At 44.7% G+C, this 18,884-nt stretch overlaps 2 protein-coding genes across 3 annotated transcripts in view; one reads left to right on the top strand and one right to left on the bottom strand.

The window, feature by feature from the left end:
* LOC140357887 (envoplakin-like) overlaps window positions 1-10,277 on the top strand; it is a 34,821-nt gene extending 24,544 nt beyond the window's left edge. The window contains exons 13-22 of the mRNA XM_072442436.1: window positions 9-106; window positions 683-855; window positions 1,542-1,720; window positions 2,626-2,764; window positions 3,749-3,942; window positions 4,703-4,853; window positions 4,929-5,012; window positions 5,530-5,673; window positions 6,416-6,508; window positions 6,592-10,277. Coding sequence (XP_072298537.1) covers window positions 9-106; window positions 683-855; window positions 1,542-1,720; window positions 2,626-2,764; window positions 3,749-3,942; window positions 4,703-4,853; window positions 4,929-5,012; window positions 5,530-5,673; window positions 6,416-6,508; window positions 6,592-10,143 — 4,807 coding nt within the window. The 3' untranslated portion in view covers window positions 10,144-10,277. The remainder of the gene's footprint in view (window positions 1-8; window positions 107-682; window positions 856-1,541; window positions 1,721-2,625; window positions 2,765-3,748; window positions 3,943-4,702; window positions 4,854-4,928; window positions 5,013-5,529; window positions 5,674-6,415; window positions 6,509-6,591) is intronic.
* Window positions 10,278-12,894: 2,617 nt separating this feature from the next.
* Window positions 12,895-18,368, bottom strand: LOC140357886 (serotonin N-acetyltransferase-like). 2 transcript variants are annotated; one of them, XM_072442435.1, is made up of 4 exons: window positions 18,258-18,368; window positions 17,685-17,916; window positions 13,980-14,134; window positions 12,895-13,591 (listed from the first exon to the last, which is right to left on the bottom strand). In XM_072442435.1, exons 2-4 carry the CDS (start codon window positions 17,836-17,838, stop codon window positions 13,181-13,183), a joined length of 720 nt encoding a protein of 239 aa, XP_072298536.1. In that variant the 5' UTR covers window positions 17,839-17,916; window positions 18,258-18,368; the 3' UTR covers window positions 12,895-13,180. The 2 variants fall into 2 exon arrangements, with proteins under 2 accessions (XP_072298536.1, XP_072298535.1); XM_072442434.1 differs by lacking the exon at window positions 18,258-18,368 and having other exon boundaries at window positions 17,685-18,059.
* Between the last annotated feature and the right edge of the window lie 516 nt (window positions 18,369-18,884).

Raw genomic sequence — 18,884 nt, 5'->3', positions numbered from 1 at the left:
GTGTCCAGCCTCCAGAAGGAGCTGTCGGAGCTGAAGGAGCGCAGGGCCAAACTGCTGTCCTCGCTGAAGACCCCCACAGTGGAGAAGGTGTCCCAGCAGAGAGCAGGTCAGGGCGGGGCACCAGTGTGTGTGTTCAGTACTTTTTTTTGTAATTAAAAACATAAATGTAAGTATTATAACTGTCAAACTAAATAAACCCCTGCACATGGCAGAGGGGGAGAAGCACTGAACCACTACAAAAAGGACTAGAGTAATATTGTACTTTTTACTAAGTCCTGCTGAGATGTTGGAGGTTGTGGCGCTGTCAGGGACATGTAGTGCCATCTAGAGATTTTAAATGGAAGTTCTATGTGTTTTCTTGTGTGTGTCAGAAAGGACTAACCGTACATTTACCATAAACAGAGCACAGGTCACTCAAAGCCACAGACATTTGCACATTGTGACTGTAGGTTTGATTGTCCAGGAGCCTAAATGTAACTGACCTCGAGAATGACCCTGTTTCTAAAGCTTAATTCTTACTCTTTGACCTGTATTCCATTTTCATTCTGTCTTCATTAAAGTAAAGTCCAGACTGGCACTATCACTCCCCCTGCTGGTCAAAGCATAGATCTAACTAAGGGTTCTTCTGTTGGCCAAAGTCTGTCCAACTTGAATCACAATGAGTTTTTGATTTGCGGCGCAGCTACGATATCCAGCGCTCCTGAAGATCCCAAGGCCAAAGAGATGGTGACGGAGCTGGACCGGATAAACGAAGCCCTGGACCGGATCCACAAGGACGTTCTGAGGAGACTGAGAGAGCCCCTGGACAACCGCGGCCCGGCCCAGGACCTGGCAACGCGCCTGCAGGAGCACGAGGTACTGCACGCTCACTGTATCACGTTAAAGGAGACGTATCGTGATAAATCCACTTATTATATGTCCATTAACTCATTGCCTTATCCTTCAGAGCACTTCACATCATGTCTAACCTACACTCCCCACAGCTGCCAGCAGAGGGAGTCAGTATTCTTTGTGAAAATGATATTAACAGACATGGTTTATTATGATGACTCAAGTAGAAGTACAGATTAGACATAAAACATAAAGATACAAACAAAAACTCATCTTTTTTTTCACTAAAACGTATTTCGTCCATGAAAAAGATAGATTTTCAGAGACATTATTTACTTTATTAACAAATATTTATGATCTACCACTATTTAATCAAACTTTTGATTCTTTCTCCCGAAAATTCCACAGTTTTACACCTTTAAAAGATAAACACATTTGTTTTAATGTAGTTTGAGAAAATTTTTTTGTTGTTTTTATCACTTGAAGTAAAAATAAATCATTTTGCATGTCTGTTTCTGCTTTAAACATATTCACTAATGTTGGTGAATGATGAATGATTACTGCTACTTCCATACAAATGTAAACTATAGTGTCCAAAAAGTACTTTAATAAGTACAATACAATGAAGCATTTTTGAAAAAGCCAAAGTGAAGTACTGACTCAGGACTTTCACACGGCTCACACTGACAGCGCTTATGTTTGTGCAACAGAAAAGCGCCCAGGCCCTGAACAAGCTGGAGTCTGAGAAGGCGGCTCTGCAGAGGGACATGCAGCCCATCACTTCCCAGAATCCCCTGGGGCCCACAACCTCCACTCTGCCCGTGAAGCTCAGCAAAGTCAACCACAAGATCGACGACATCGCCGCACTCATGGACCTGTACAAGAAGAAGTCAGTCACACTCACGGAATACACCCGGAATACACCCGAAATACACCAGAAACACACCAGAAATACACCAGAAATACACCAGAAATACACTAGAAACAGACCCAAAATACACCCGAAATACACCCGAAATACACCAGAAATACACCAGAAACACACCCAAAATACACCCGAAATACACCAGAAACACACCAGAAATACACCAGAAATACACCAGAAATACACCCGAAATACACCAGAAATACACCAGAAACACACCAGAAATACACCAGAAATACACCAGAAATACACCAGAAATACACCAGAAACACACCAGAAATACACCAGAAATACACCAGAAATACACCAGAAATACTAGAGTTGGACACAATCAGATCAATTATTGTAAAAAGGACAAAGATTAATCCAATGATAAAGAGCTAGCTTCATGGTTCTCTGGCAGATTTAATTTTTTCTAATTCTTAAGACGAAAAGCACCATAAAAAGTAAATAAAGAAAAAGAAAAAAAAAACTGAAAAAATATATACGCATACATGGACACAAAAGAAGAAAATAAACCCCTGAATAAATTGTCTTACTTAAATATGTCTTAATAGTTTTTTCATGTGTCAACACTTATAACACACCACAGCAAAACTGGCACTAAACTGGGACTAAATCCAGGTCTAGACCAAAACCAGGTCTACATCAGGACTAAACTACACAATTCTTTATCAAAATCACAGCAACTAACACTTAAAATCTCTGTGAAAACACACACTTAAAAGCTTCACTTTTTGGCTCCAGTAGTAAGTTAGTACTTTTCCTGAAGTAACATTGAGCACCACCTCATGCTGTTTTACACGTTATCTTTCTCAACCCAATGACTGCAGTTCAAAGATGGCGTCTGATCTGTGTTGTGTCCACAGAGCTTCTTCCTCGCTGTTCCTGGAGAGGCACATGCAGAACGTGGAAGGTCTCGTGTCTGGGTTTGAAGAGCAGCTGGCGAAAGACGGAGTCGTTCAGAACAAACCTAACGCTCTGCCCGCTCGCATCCAGCAACTGCAGGTACGTCTCAAGAGAGGGGAGTTTATTTGTACAGAAAGTAGATAAAAATGCACACAAATAAGTCAATTAATCATAAATAATCGTTAGAAGACATAAGGTGTAAGGTGTCATTTCTAAACAATTAACAAAACAATTTGAACAAAACTAAAAAGGTTCAAAAAATGCAAAAAAAGACTAACTACACATGAATAAAAAAACATGAACAAAAGACTTGATTATAATGAAGAAATAGTTAATAAATAGTTAATGATTCAGGTTTAATAACTACTTAATTAATACCTTAACTTCTAAAAACATACTTATAGTTACTAAGTTTAAATCATGCTAAATACACTATTTGTTCAAGCTTTATTATTTAAGTGAGAAGGTTGTAGTTATTAAAAAGTGGTACCGACTTTTTGTATAGTTTATGTTATGGCATATACATTTGTCAAGCCAGAGTAAGTCGTATTTTTGAACAGATTTGGAGGTCCATTTCCAATTTATCATTTTATTGATTTCAAAAGTAAGCATTGTGACTACCTGAGAATGAAATAGCACCGATGAAAAGCAGCTGAAACATTTATAAATCACTGTTTTTGACATTCACATTCCATTTGGCTTGAAAACCGTGTATCTAGAACAGAAAACACCTGCAATAGAAATGATGATGATGGATACCTGGAGAATTTAAAGGGGCGGAGCCAAGATTGGACAAAATGAACAAGCGGGAGAGATAGGACGGACACACTGGGGGACACATTTTTATTTTCTGGTTTATTTTGAGCTACTCTATTCCCTTTTGATTTTGTAAATTAGAAATTTTTTGAAAATTTTTGAAACATTTTGACATTTTTGAAAAAATTTTGAAAATTTTAGAAAAATTTTGACATTTTTTGAAAAAATTTGAAAAATTTTGAATTTTTTTGAAAAAGACCTCTCTCTCTCTCTCTCTCTCTCTCTCTCTCTCTCTCTCTTTCTTTCTGATTTTGTTTTGCTGGTCAGACTTTGAAGAAGGACACAGCCTCGAAGAAGGACGAGCTGAACAAACTGGGGAAGGAGCTGGAGCTGACTGAGCAGGCGTGCAGCTCGCTCCAGCAGAACTTCAGCGAGTACTGCCCCGACATCCGCCGACAGGAGAGCCAGGTCAAAGTGCTCAAGAACCGCTTCAGCACCGTCAACACGCAGCTGCACGACCGGTACGCGCGCTCACACGTCCCCTGACCGCCACACTGACCCTTACATGGGCCTTACAAGACACATGCCCCTCCCACTCCTCCTATTGGTCATCATCCTCATGTTCTCAGGGAGTGACAGGTGGATTTAGCCAGTGACCTGTCAAATCGGGGTTATTCTTCTTGATTTGAACATATGAAGGTGTTATGATTATTGTTATAGACTCTTTTTTTACTTTACTGTATCACATCTTCTTCATATATGTAACAAAACAAAACATACCCAATAAGTAAATATATATGCATTTAAAAAAAACAAAACATAAAAAATATCGGTAATCTAAAAAGTCGATATTAAAAACAGTCAGTTTCATCCCCTTTTTACCATAGTTAAATTTTTCTCCGTTTTCCTTCATTTATTTTTATTTTTTTTAATTCCTTTTCTCTGTCTTTTTTTGAACTTCTGAACTGTTATTGAATAAGGAACTCCTAAACGTGTTTGCTAAACAGTTAAATATTAGTTTTTTGTACATTTTATAATCGTAACTTTTATGTATTTTATCTAGTTTGTAAAGTCAACTTGATTCCAACTTTTTCCTTTTCAGACTTATACTATTATGTATGTATAAATAGTTGATCGCTATGGTAACGGTCATAATCTCTCATCAGTCTGAAAACCATGTATAGGACATTAAGTTACTTTGCCTCATCATAGCTGATTACAAGTGTATTATAAAAACAGTGCATTCATAAACCCAAACTAAGTCACTTGTGTATCTTCCAGGTTGACTCTGGCACAGGAGGCCACCAATAAAAACCAGGACTTCCAGAATGCCAGTCAGTCTCTGGATTTCTTCCTCTTCAATTTACCCAACAACACGATAAATCCCACTGACGACAGCGGTCAGATCTCTTCCAAACACTACTCTCAAATGGTGAGCGTGCTATTGGACATTAAATAACTCAAAACAGTGGACATGTACTCATGTGTTTGTGTGTGTGCTGTGCAGAGAGTGGTGGAGGACGTCCAGAAGAAGTCTGCAGAACTAGACCGAGTACAGGATCTGTCTCGGGATCTGCAAAACCTCCTCAATGTGAGTCCAAGTATCTTTGTTCAGATCAGTTACATTTACTCAATTTACTGGAAGTACTGGAGCAGTTTTCAGACACTGTGCTTTTAGTTCTTCAAGGGACATAAGCTTTATGTTGACTTTATGAAATAATTTTAACTGATATCATTTTACCTTTTGAAAATATCATATGTTTGTGCATTATTTAAATATGAATGACATAAGTGAATTACTAATTTATGCTCAACTTTCGCATTTAAACAGCAATTGAAGCGTGTCACAGTAGCTTTATTTAAACTTCCAACCGTTTCTAATGTCAAGGCAGTGTTCTGGTAAACATCCACCAGAGGGCGCTCAGAGCTTGTTGTAGTTGCTTCCACTGTTGCGCTGTGTTCACTACTGCCCCCAGTGGTCAGCACATGTACAGCTCCGTTGTTAGAGATCCGTAAACTGTGAGAGAACAGATCCTATATGGACCAAATGACGGGACAGAACAACAATAAAGATTTATACCTGAAAATTTAATTTATATTCTTTACAGACGTATGAATCTAAGTCCAGCACTTACAGGGAGACTCTGTATGGTCCAGATGAGGAGGATGAGGACGAAGATGAGGATGAACAGGAAGTACTGTCTCTGAACAAACGGCAGCCTTCTACAATGGCCCAGGCTGTTCAGAAGCAGGTATGCAAATACACTCCACAAAATGTTTTAACACAGGTATTTGAACATCCTGAGGGCTCCAAACAGGAAGGGCCAGCATTTTTTATATTGTCATATCTCCTTGCTGACCTGCACTTTTACTTTTACTTTGACATGTCATGTTTGTACATAAAGCACACTTAACTTCACATCAGGAATTGAGTTAGAGCTCTATCTACCGGCTGCAGAGGGAATTACAAAGGGGAGAAAAACAAACATAGCTTGCCCCGAGATCTTGATGCACGACCTTTAAGAACATTTCGAGTGGATTGTTGGGGGAATAACAAATAGGTTAAAAACTTAAGAAAGTCATGATATGAGTCCTTTTTAAACTGTATCAAATCAGTCAGCACAAATATGGCCATCACCTACATTGTTATCATAAATTGTCTTTCATATAAAGATATACATATTACCCCATATTGCCCTGCTCTACATTATTATTTTCTTTTTCATTAGCTGCCGGGTCATTAGTCATTGGACATTAGTCAATGGACAATAAAAGAGAACCAACTTTTCCAGCGCAGCCCCTGTCCTTAGAGGGCAAAACTACAAAAAACCCTGTGGGAAAAATTAGAAACCTCAAGGAACCACAACCACTCCTACCCACGAATGGGCTGCAGATGGTCCAGGACATCCATTTGCAGATATAAATGAATATGCAACACAAATGCTGTATTTAACTTCTTCTATTCAGCTTTTGTATCCTCATGTTTCAATACAGGAAAAAGATTTGCTGAATCTATATTCTGAAGTATCTGCCAAGAACAACCAGCTCCTCAACCAGCTGAACACCACAAAGAACATCAAGGCCAGGGTATGTTTCCAACAAAAATGCCTACAACCTACTAAACACCTGCAATGTCTTCCCAATGACTGTTAAACACTCCTATGTTTTAGAACGAGGACATGGTCAATCACGTGGTTGTCATTCAACAACAACAGCTCCAGACCCAGCAGAAGGACCTGGAGGCCAGCGATGGCCTAAAGAAAGAACTGAGTGATGAGATTGCCAGACGCATGCATGCCCAGTCTAACCTGGAGAACTACACCAAGAGGTTTATGTCTCTGAAGAGCAGGAGAGGCGTTGAGAGGGTGGAGGAGAAGGAGGTGGTGCAATACTACCGTGACCACAAGCTGGAGGTGGAACTGGAGTCATTGAGGAGGAGGATCCAGGATGAATCTCTGAAGAGGACAAAAACACGCACTGAAATAGAGATCATGACTCAGAGGATGACCACCCTTCAACTGGAGCTGAGCAAAGTCGAGCCCAAACTGATCACCAAGGTCCTGACGGAGTACGAGAGGGATCCGGCTCTAGACAAGGAAGCGGTGAGGATAAGAGAGGAGATGGAAAGGATCCGTCTGAAGCTCAACACACAAAATTCAGAGACAATCCATGTCAAAACTGAGCTTACAGTCCTGACCCAGCAGAAGCCTAAGTTCAGGGAGAAGGTAGTGAAGAAGGAGGTGGTGCGTCTGGAGAAGGACCCCGAAATGCTTAAGTCCGTCCTGATCTTCCAGAACGATTTGGCACAGGAGGTATCCAGGTGTCAGCTCCTCAATGAGAACGTCTTCAGTGTGCGCAGTGAGATCAACACTTTGGAGCGGGTTATCCCCACCATCCAACCAAAGATAGTCACCAAAGTGGTCAAGAAAGTGGAGCAGGACCCAGATATGCTGACAGAGTCCAAGAAACTGCGCATTGCCCTGGAGGAGGAGAAGGATGAGAACGTTATCTTAATGAAGGACCTGAGCATGCTGCAGCTGCGCTATAGTGAAGTAGATAAGCTCATGCCCAAAGTGGAGACCAAGGAGATCATTAATGAGCTGTACAGAGTGGATCCAGAAACAGAGCTCGAGCTGGTGCGTCTGAGGAAAGAACTTCAGGACTTGAACCGTAATCGCTCAGAGATGGAAAAGGAGATCCTCACAATCACCTCAACACTGTCAACAGTACGGTCTCAGAAACCCAAGATAGAGTACAAGGAGGTGACCCAAGAGGTGATCAAACAAGAGAAGAGCCCAGAGGTTCAGCGGGAGCTGCAGAGGCTCAACAACCAAGTATCCCGCATACAAAGCAATGTGGATTCAACTAGGGAGCTTCTAATACGCCTCCGCAAAGAGAGAGATCAGCTGAAGGAGGAGAAGTCCAAGGTGGAGACCAAGCTGGTTACAACGGAGCTGATTAAATATGAAGATGACCCACTGCTTCTGAAAGAGGGTGACAGGCTGAGGAGAAATCTAAGGGATGAGATCCACCAGCGTCGCACCATTGAGGAGTTCCTCTTTGAACTGCAGCACACATACATCACTCTGGAGCGACAGAAGCCTGAGGAGAAGATCATCACACAGGAGGTGGTACGCCTCCAGAAGGATCCCAAACAGATCCAGGATTATGAAAAACTAAACAGGACCATGGACGATGAGCTCAAGACCAGAAGGAAGCTGGAGCTAGAGGTGCGTCAGCTCCGAGCACTGTTCCAGCAGAAGGAGAGCATGATGGCTCAGACAGATGACAGGCAGAAGAAGATTCAGGCAGAGGCAGAGCTACGGCAGATTAAGGCTCGCATCCTGGAGCTGGAGACTACTGCTCCACCAGTTGAAGAAAAGATCATCATTGAAGAGGTGCTGAAGGTGGAGAGGGATCCCAATCTGGAGAAACTTACTGATGGCATACGTGTCAACCTAGAGACCCAGCACAATGAAATAAGCCGTCTGGAAAGAGAAATACGTAGCCTGCGGATTCAACTGGAAATCTTACAGAAGGAGAAATCCACTGAGAAGGTGGTGTACAGAGAGGTGGTGCGTGTGGAGAAAGACCCAGCTGTGGAGTCAGAGAGAGATCTTCTCAGAGACCAGGTGTCACAGGAGAGGAACAAGAGGCGTAATGTGGAAGACTCTCTGCAGAGCTTCACCCTCAAGATCAACCAGTTGATCTCATCTAAGTCTGTGGTCACACAGGAGGAGACCATTCTGATTACCAATAAAGAAGCGCTTCAAAGAGAGAAGGAGGATCTGCTACGCCAGTTCAAGGCCCTGGAGACACAGCGGCAGAGCATTACCATCACCTTCCAGCAGCAGACCAAGCTTGTGAGCGAGAGAAGCCTGATGGCACGCCAGAGGAGCCTCAAGACAAACTCTGAGATCCAACGGCTGGAGAAGGACATCTTGAGTGAGAAAGACAAAATCCACCAGAGGGAGACGCTCCTGATGGAACTGCAGAACAGCATCCAGCAGGAAGACCAGACGGAAACACACACCAGAGAGACCAACATGTCTACCAGAGTCTCCATTCTGGATCCAGATACGGGCAAAAACATGTCTCCGTATGAAGCCTACATGCAGGGTCTGATCGGGCGTGAGCAGTACATCCACCTGGCCGAGCTGGAGTGCGACTGGGAAGAGATCACCTCCACTGGTCGAGATTCTGACACCACCATCCTGCACAACCGCAAGAGTGGCAAACAATACTCTGTGAAAGACGCTCTACTGTCCGGCCGTCTCACCGAGTATGACCTGGCTCGATACAGGGACGGAAAAATGTCCATAGCTGAGTTTGCCCTTCTGGTCGCAGGAGAAACCAACGCAGTGCCTGTCCCTCCACTTCCACCTCCATCACCTTTACTGAGATCCCCCACCAAAACTGTCCCTAGCTCTCCACTGCCTCTCACACCCACCTCCAGGCACTCCACCTATGGCAGTCTCACCAACCTCTCCTCCTACGGCAGTCTCACCAACCTCAACAACCATTTGAGCACCAGCGCACAGAACCTCTCCACCTCCAACTCGACGGCAGGAGACGAGTTCTTCCCCATCTCCGGCATCTACGATAACACCACCGACAGCCGCATGTCCGTGAGGAGCGCCCTCACCAGGCAAATCATCGACCCTGACACGGCTCTGAAGCTGCTGGAAGCTCAGGCGGCCAGCGGAGGCCTCGTGGACCTCATGAAGAAAGACAAACTGTCCGTGCACAAAGCTGTTCAACAGGGCCTCATCGACCAAAGCCAGATGTACAAACTGCTTAACGCACAGAAGGCCTTCACTGGAGTGGAGGACCCTGTGACAAAGGAGCGCCTGGCTGTGGGACCAGCAGCACAAAAGGGCTACATCACAGAGGAGCATGCCAAGAGGTACATGGAGGCGCAGTACCTGACCGGAGGCTTGGTGAACCCTGCTAAAGCTGGACGTCTCTCCATCCAAGAGGCTCTGGGTTCCAAACTGATTGATGACAACATGGCCACACATCTGCAAGACGAGTCCTGCCACACGAAAGAGCTGCTGGACCCCATCACCAAAGAGAAGATCAGCTACAAACAGGCCATGGCGCGCTGTAAGAAGGATGTGAGCACTGGCCTTCTGCTGCTGCCCGCCGCCTCCACTGAATCAAACGCACCCGCATACTCCAACTTCAAGTTTGCCTCTGCCACCAGAGTCATGACTTCTTGAGTTTAAAGAACTGTTTTTTTGCTTTATGAATTAACTTTTGTAAAATCTTTTAGATGCCATGTTGTTTCAGGGTGTGCTTTTAAGCTCTGTATTATATTGCTAACTTTGGAAGATTAAAATGTATAATTTTATGCTGTTTTTGTCATTGATTATTCATGAACAGTGCATATGATATAATGACATAATATTTGATATTTCAACGAAGAAAGACATAGCATTACAATGACGTTGCATTACTGATTTTAATAGGATTTATATTGAAGAATAATGGAGCATTATCCTGTTCAACTTTACTGCATATTTCCATTTGATGTTTCTGGCTGATTCAATCCTAGATGGAACCGTAAAATCTGAAAACAACTCAAACTATTAGAATGTCCTGTCCTGAATCATGGCTTACTCAGTTAAAACAGTTGATCTGTGTGTGAGGCATTGACTGTGAATGGCGAGTCTTGTTGACTAAAGGTATTTGCGTGAAGCCCCTGTGGAAAATGCCCCTGCTGCAGAACGCCCTCAGCCGAGTGCCGCTAAAGTGACTCACGCGAGAAATGATGGATTAAAGAACGAGAGGGGCTTAGTGACTCACACATGTATTGTGTTGAGGTCAACCAGGCCAGACATGCCACCGATCTACAGGTGGCACTATCCAGAAACTATCCGGAAACCTCAGTCTGATGAACTTCAGCCACAGGGGAAAACTGGGTTCAGAATGATGATGATAAATTAGACTAATACAGGCCTAGCAATGAACTATTTCAAACTAAATCTTTTTAATGGTGAAAAGTGGTGAAATGTTGCCTATCACAGGAAGCTGAAACCCATGCAATCTAATGGGATCCATTTAAATAAACAAAAATGGTTAGGTCACTTTGATTTTAAGCAGATATATTGTATTTCTTTTTTTTTTTCAGATTGTATAGAATATAGAGTTTCAAACTTTTCAAACCTCAATGGCATCACAACAATCAAATTCAGAAGCTAATAGCCACATTTGTTATGGTCTATGTATGTATGTATGTATGTATGTATGTGTGTGTGTGTGTGTGTGTGTGTGTGTGTGTGTGTGTGTGTGTTGTATGTCTTTAAACCATTTTCGCTTTCTCTTTTGGTTGAACGAACCTAAAGTAGGGGACTTGGACTAGATATTGATTTGGGACTTGACTTGAACTTGAAGCCAAACACTTGCCAAATAACGACATGTCTGGAACACAACTCTTAGAACCACTAGAATGTGATGAAAATTTGGGACTATTATTAAATTCTTCGATTGACGAGGTTAACAAGGTTTTCATAAAACTATACATCTAACTATACATCAAAATTAAAATCCACACACTTAATCACTAATGTTGTGACAAAGCTAATGATCAGAATATGTCCAGTCGTCTACACCTCAAATCTGCAAATTTACATAAGAAAATGGTCCACATCACACATAATGGAATATCCCATTTCGTTGTGTCCATTCAGTAATAATTTTAGTGAACATTTATCCCTCCTGAATGCATTCTGTATAAAACATACAAGGCAGCTCATTCTGAACCTGCTGCCAGGTTCATGGGCGAGTATCTGAGAAGTGCCTAACCTCTGAAGGGTCACACACTGGGGGCCGTCTGCGGGACAGATTACCCAGTCAGGGAGAGGACTCTGGGGGATTACGGGACATGACGAGCCGGTCTGGAGACCTGCTGCCCCGCTGCCCCCCTGACTGTCGGTAAACGGGAGGTTAACGGACACACTCTCCAACTGTCCCCAAAGAGCACAGGGCCAACCGCTCTCCACAATGTCCCCTCACATTATCCATTGAGTGACTGGTGAATGACGTGTACTATGAAAACAAATGGTTGTGACTAGCTTGCTTGAGTGCTGCACATAATACAGTAATTACATGCTTTGGTTTGTGTCACTAATTGCTATAATCTAGAGATCTCTGAATGTTAGAACCATGAGCCAGGCGTACAATCACATCAGTAAAATATGTGGTACAATTAAACAAAACGCAATAATGGGGATTTTCACTGGATCTTAAATGGTGTATGGAAGGAGGTCATGGTCAGTTTAATTCCCAGATGCACACGTGGACTCAACCAGGATCCAGCTTGAGATCTGAAGAGAGGTTCATACCACTGCTGCTTATCGCACTACATCTACTGCTATGGTGAACATGACGACCATTTGAACATTGTCACAACTATGATTCACACTACAAACTTTCTGGTCCACCTCCTGGGCCACTGTGGCTCAGCTTCCATGTCCATAGTGTGCTTTGTTATGTTATAATCAAAGTTGCTGTTGCAGTGTCCTTTGGCCCCTGCTGTGAGGAGAGGCCCGTTAGTGGATTAGACGTGTGTGAGTGAGTCAGGGGCAGGGCACAGATTATTCCCCCATCAGAGGCTCAGCTGCTCGGTTACACACAAGACAAGCACAGCCCCCACCACCACAGACACAAGAGTATATAGAACTAATGTAATAATAAGGAGTGATCAGCGTGGTCATTGAGAAGGTGTGGTGTCCAGTCTTCCCAGTGGGTCAGCTTAAATGAGGACGTTGACCCCTCTGGGCAGAGGGTATGAGCACAGGCTAACGCAGTAAATCCTGGGCGTTTACTGCGGCTAAAGCGATCAGAGCGCGCTCTGACGTCAGCGGCACAGGTGGGAGTGACAAAGGTAAGCAGACAGCAGCTTACCCTCAAAGCAGCCACGCACACACATTACCGCTACACCTTTACATTCAACACACAACACAGTGTCATCACTTGTGGGATCTGACCCACTCTAAATGTGTTTATTACAAACTCCAGTGTAAATACTGTGCACAGATGCACCTTTACAATCAAGTCATGTGTGACAAAACAACAAACAGGTTGAAAAAGTAGCCAGAATAAATCCAAACGAAATATTTCTAAAAGTACAACATAAGAACTAATATGAAACTTAAACTGAGATCAACTCAGTGACACAGTCTTTGAAAGTACAGACGTTCACGGTGTGACATACAGAGAGCTCCACAGCCTCTGGTGCTGTGATCACAGAGAGGGTCATACGTCGCTGGCCTCACTGCTCTCCTCGGTTTGGGCCAGGGGCTTGCTCAGGGCAGGGGGCACACTCAGTGGGGGGTGCACGCTGAGTGCCTGGGGGAAGCGGATGGCCTCACTGTTGCGGCGCATGTAGGCGTGTCCGCTGATTGGGTACCACATCTCGGTGAAGGTGAGGTTGGCCACGCTGATGGCACAGCGGCCCAGGGACCTGAAGCCTGATTTACGATAGAAAGGCACCAAAACGTCCTCACACATGAGCACGGCGCGGCGCACATACGGCAGGCAGCGCAGGTACTGCAGGTAACGCCACATGAGGAGGGGCCCTTTGCCCTGCTGTCTGAAGGTCCTGTGCACCGCCAGAACATGGATGTGAACTGTGGAGCCCCGCGGCTTGTGCAGGGTCAGGGCCTCCTGCAGCAGACAGCAGAGGCACAGAGTCAAGGGGTTACACTGTGAATATGGAACTTTTATGTTTTACACACAACTTTAATACACTTCCACTCCACACATACCTTTTAAACTAATCAGAAAAAGTACATTTTCAGAGGCTCATGCAGTATCAAGTCATCAATACATAATATATATAAATAAATAAAACAATAATACAAATTTGAAATGTTTGGACACGTTCACTAACTTTATTGACATTAAACAGGTTGTTATTTTGAGGGTCGTGACTTAGGAAACCCTCAGTACAAGTCCAGAATGCTCTCTTAACATGAACCATATTCTAAAACCAATATGGGCAGAATATTCCCAGTTATTAATGACATGATTCTTTTCTTGATGGTTGTCTCACCTCTGCGAGCCGCTCCTGGTCCCACAGTGAGCCGATGATGAAAGCCACCAAACGTCCCTCCTCGAACCAGCCCATGGACAGCTCCGGGCACAGCGTGAGGAAGTGACGCACCTCATCCAAGTGCAGAGGGCACTCCCCGGACACGGAGATGAACGCTGCAAGCACAGGACCATGTTCAGGACCATGTTCAGGACATGTTCAGGACATGTTCAGGACATGTTCAGGACCATGTTCAGGATATGTTCAGGACATGTTCAGGATATGTTCAGGACATGTTCAGGACCATGTTCAGGACATGTTCAGGACCATGTTCAGGACATGTTCAGGACCATGTTCAGGACATGTTCAGGACCATGTTCAGGACCATGTTCAGGACCATGTTCAGGACCATGTTCAGGACATGTTCAGGACCATGTTCAGGACATGTTCAGGACCATGTTCAGGACCATGTTCAGGACATGTTCAGGACCATGTTCAGGATATGTTCAGGACCATGTTCAGGACATGTTCAGGACCATGTTCAGGACATGTTCAGGACATGTTCAGGACATGTTCAGGACATGTTCAGGACCATGTTCAGGACATGTTCAGGACCATGTTCAGGACATGTTCAGGACCATGTTCAGGACATGTTCAGGACCATGTTCAGGACATGTTCAGGACCATGTTCAGGACCATGTTCAGGACATGTTCAGGACCATGTTCAGGACATGTTCAGGACATGTTCAGGACCATGTTCAGGACATGTTCAGGACCATGTTCAGGACCATGTTCAGGACATGTTCAGGACCATGTTCAGGACATGTTCAGGACCATGTTCAGGACATGTTCAGGACCATGTTCAGGACCATGTTCAGGACCATGTTCAGGACATGTTCAGGACCATGTTCAGGACATGTTCAGGACCATGTTCAGGACATGTTCAGGACATGTTCAGGACATGTTCAGGACCATGTTCAGGATATGTTCAGGACATGTTCAGGATATGTTCAGGACATGTTCAGGACCATGTTCAGGACATGTTCAGGACCATGTTCAGGACATGTTCAGGACCATGTTCAGGACATGTTCAGGACCATGTTCAGGACATGTTCAGGACCATGTTCAGGACCATGTTCAGGACCATGTTCAGGACCATGTTCAGGACATGTTCAGGACCATGTTCAGGACATGTTCAGGACCATGTTCAGGACCATGTTCAGGACATGTTCAGGACCATGTTCAGGATATGTTCAGGACCATGTTCAGGACATGTTCAGGACCATGTTCAGGACATGTTCAGGACATGTTCAGGACATGTTCAGGACATGTTCAGGACCATGTTCAGGACATGTTCAGGACCATGTTCAGGACATGTTCAGGACCATGTTCAGGACATGTTCAGGACCATGTTCAGGACATGTTCAGGACCATGTTCAGGACCATGTTCAGGACATGTTCAGGACCATGTTCAGGACATGTTCAGGACATGTTCAGGACCATGTTCAGGACATGTTCAGGACCATGTTCAGGACCATGTTCAGGACATGTTCAGGACCATGTTCAGGACATGTTCAGGACCATGTTCAGGACATGTTCAGGACCATGTTCAGGACCATGTTCAGGACCATGTTCAGGACATGTTCAGGACCATGTTCAGGACATGTTCAGGACATGTTCAGGACCATGTTCAGGACATGTTCAGGACCATGTTCAGGACATGTTCAGGACCATGTTCAGGACATGTTCAGGACCATGTTCAGGACATGTTCAGGACCATGTTCAGGACCATGTTCAGGACATGTTCAGGACCATGTTCAGGACATGTTCAGGACATGTTCAGGACCATGTTCAGGACATGTTCAGGACCATGTTCAGGACCATGTTCAGGACATGTTCAGGACCATGTTCAGGACATGTTCAGGACCATGTTCAGGACCATGTTCAGGACCATGTTCAGGACATGTTCAGGACCATGTTCAGGACATGTTCAGGACATGTTCAGGACCATGTTCAGGACATGTTCAGGACCATGTTCAGGACATGTTCAGGACCATGTTCAGGACCATGTTCAGGACATGTTCAGGACCATGTTCAGGACATGTTCAGGACATGTTCAGGACCATGTTCAGGACCATGTTCAGGACATGTTCAGGACCATGTTCAGGACATGTTCAGGACATGTTCAGGACCATGTTTAGGACCATGTTCAGGACCATGTTCAGGACCATGTTCAGGACATGTTCAGGACATGTTCAGGACATGTTCAGGACCATGTTCAGGACCATGTTCAGGACATGTTCAGGACCATGTTCAGGACATATTCAGGACATGTTCAGGACCATGTTCAGGACATGTTCAGGACCATGTTCAGGACATGTTCAGGACATGTTCAGGACATGTTCAGGACCATGTTCAGGACATGTTCAGGACCATGTTCAGGACCATGTTCAGGACATGTTCAGGACCATGTTCAGGACATGTTCAGGACATGTTCAGGACATGTTCAGGACCATGTTCAGGACATGTTCAGGACCATTTTCAGGACATGTTCAGGACCATGTTCAGGACATGTTCAGGACCATGTTCAGGACATGTTCAGGACATGTTCAGGACCATGTTCAGGACCATGTTCAGGACATGTTCAGGACCATGTTCAGGACCATGTTCAGGACATGTTCAGGACCATGTTCAGGACATGTTCAGGACCATGTTCAGGACATGTTCAGGACATGTTCAGGACATGTTCAGGACCATGTTCAGGACCATGTTCAGGACATGTTCAGGACCATGTTCAGGACCATGTTCAGGACATGTTCAGGACCATGTTCAGGACCATGTTCAGGACATGTTCAGGACCATGTTCAGGACATGTTTAGGACCATGTTCAGGACCATGTTCAGGACATGTTCAGGACATGTTCAGGACCATGTTCAGGACATGTTCAGGACCATGTTCAGGACATGTTCAGGACATGTTCAGGACCATGTTCAGGACCATGTTCAGGACATGTTCAGGACCATGTTCAGGACATGTTCAGGACCATGTTCAGGACATGTTCAGGACCATGTTCAGGACCATGTTCAGGACATGTTCAGGACCATGTTCAGGACCATGTTCAGGACATGTTCAGGACATGTTCAGGACATGTTCAGGACATGTTCAGGACCATGTTCAGGACATGTTCAGGACATGTTCAGGACATGTTCAGGACATGTTCAGGACATGTTCAGGACATGTTCAGGACATGTTCAGGACATGTTCAGGACATGTTCAGGACATGTTCAGGACCATGTTCAGGACCATGTTCAGGACCATGTTCAGGACATGTTCAGGACATGTTCAGGACATGTTCAGGACCATGTTCAGGACATGTTCAGGACATGTTCAGGACATGTTCAGGACATGTTCAGGACCATGTTCAGGACATGTTCAGGACATGTTCAGGACATGTTCAGGACATGTTCAGGACGAGCGTGCGTAATGGACACTTTTACGCACGCAGATTCTATCAAATGACCCAATGGATTTTGTGGTCCTTTTTGAAATAGAGCAAATACTTAGATACAAAACAAATCATTTCAAAGTACAATCATTACGCACGGACCTTAGTTTTATCAATGGCACTAAACTCCAACTTCTAAAAGTCAAGGATGAAACCCTCATGTTCTGCTCTCCTCACAGAACTTTGCAGGCAGTTCTCTTGACAGGCTCTTGTTCTCTCACCTTCTCTCTCGATCTCGAACACGCTGATGGCGTCCTGCGTGTTGAGGGGACGCACCTCGCTGGCCGGGAGCGTGTGCCTCCTCTGGATGGGGGACACGGAGGGCGAAGACTGCATGGGTTTGATGAAAGGCTGCGCGCTCTCTACGGGCATCATCCGCGCCGCTGCGGTCCAGACGTGTGCGCTGAGGTGCGTGCGGCTCCGCGGTGCTCTGCAGGCTCGCCTCCTCTGGGCCTGCGGCGGCAGCACACGTTACACCGTATTTATCCCGGCGCGCGTCTGTCCGTGATTCATGCGCCTCATTTGCATGTGACTGTTTCTCAAAAGGGCAAACATTGGACCCTGCAATTAGCGCGCGCTGTCCGAACAATACCAGAGCACTCACTGACCATGACTGATCCCTGACCACTATGACCAGCACCCCCGCCCACTTAGAGCCTCAGTTTACTGTGATTAGACACCGGAACAAACCATCAGGCGACTATTCTTTTTTATATTCAGCCCAATAAGACGTGTTTAGTGTTATTGACGTTATTGCCTCTCACAGCCTGTACTACATTTGGATGGACACTCACCTGCTCGTGTTGCTCCTCAGACTTGGCTCCTGTGTCGTGGCCCCAGGCTCCCGCGCGCGCACAAGAACTGCAGACTGGATCATTATCAAGTGCTTATTACTATGAGTCACGTGATGAAGATTAACCGCCGTTTCCAGCACTCATTACAAATGTTCTGAGGACATGGGCCATGTGCAACAAGTGCAGACTGATTAATGCTTCAACCTAAGTCTCTGTAAAATAGCCCTACATTTCTCTCATTGTGGTGCACAGACGCTCCATTATTGCCCTTTAAAGGTCCCATAACATGCAAAATCGACTTTTCAGAGCTTTTAACCTTCTTACATTGCTATTTGTGCTTCATATATGTACCCAGAGTGTTTTTTTGATTGATTCCCGCAGTGTTTAGCTATATTACAGACTCTTTATCTCCTTTCCTCGAATTTTCAAACTGACGGGCGGTGGGGCAAGACCACGTCATAAGGGCAAGCACGTGTCATTATCCCCCCTCTCCACCCCCAATTTCTGAAACAAAGTAAACAGTAGCAGGAGCGAGTCTTGCTTTCTTATCTTTGTGGTTCCCAAACTATGGTATGGTACAGGGAGGTACACAGGTGGTTTAGTCCTCCTCACTCAGACTCTGTATCA

This window comes from Eucyclogobius newberryi, unplaced genomic scaffold (genome assembly GCF_026437365.1).
Source record: "Eucyclogobius newberryi isolate DKJ021-1_F unplaced genomic scaffold, fEucNew1.0.hap1 SCAF_13, whole genome shotgun sequence".
In the NCBI taxonomy this organism is placed as follows: Eukaryota; Metazoa; Chordata; class Actinopteri; order Gobiiformes; family Gobiidae; genus Eucyclogobius; species Eucyclogobius newberryi.
Note: the sequence above shows the minus strand (reverse complement) of the source record. Positions and strands in the feature narration are given on the sequence as shown.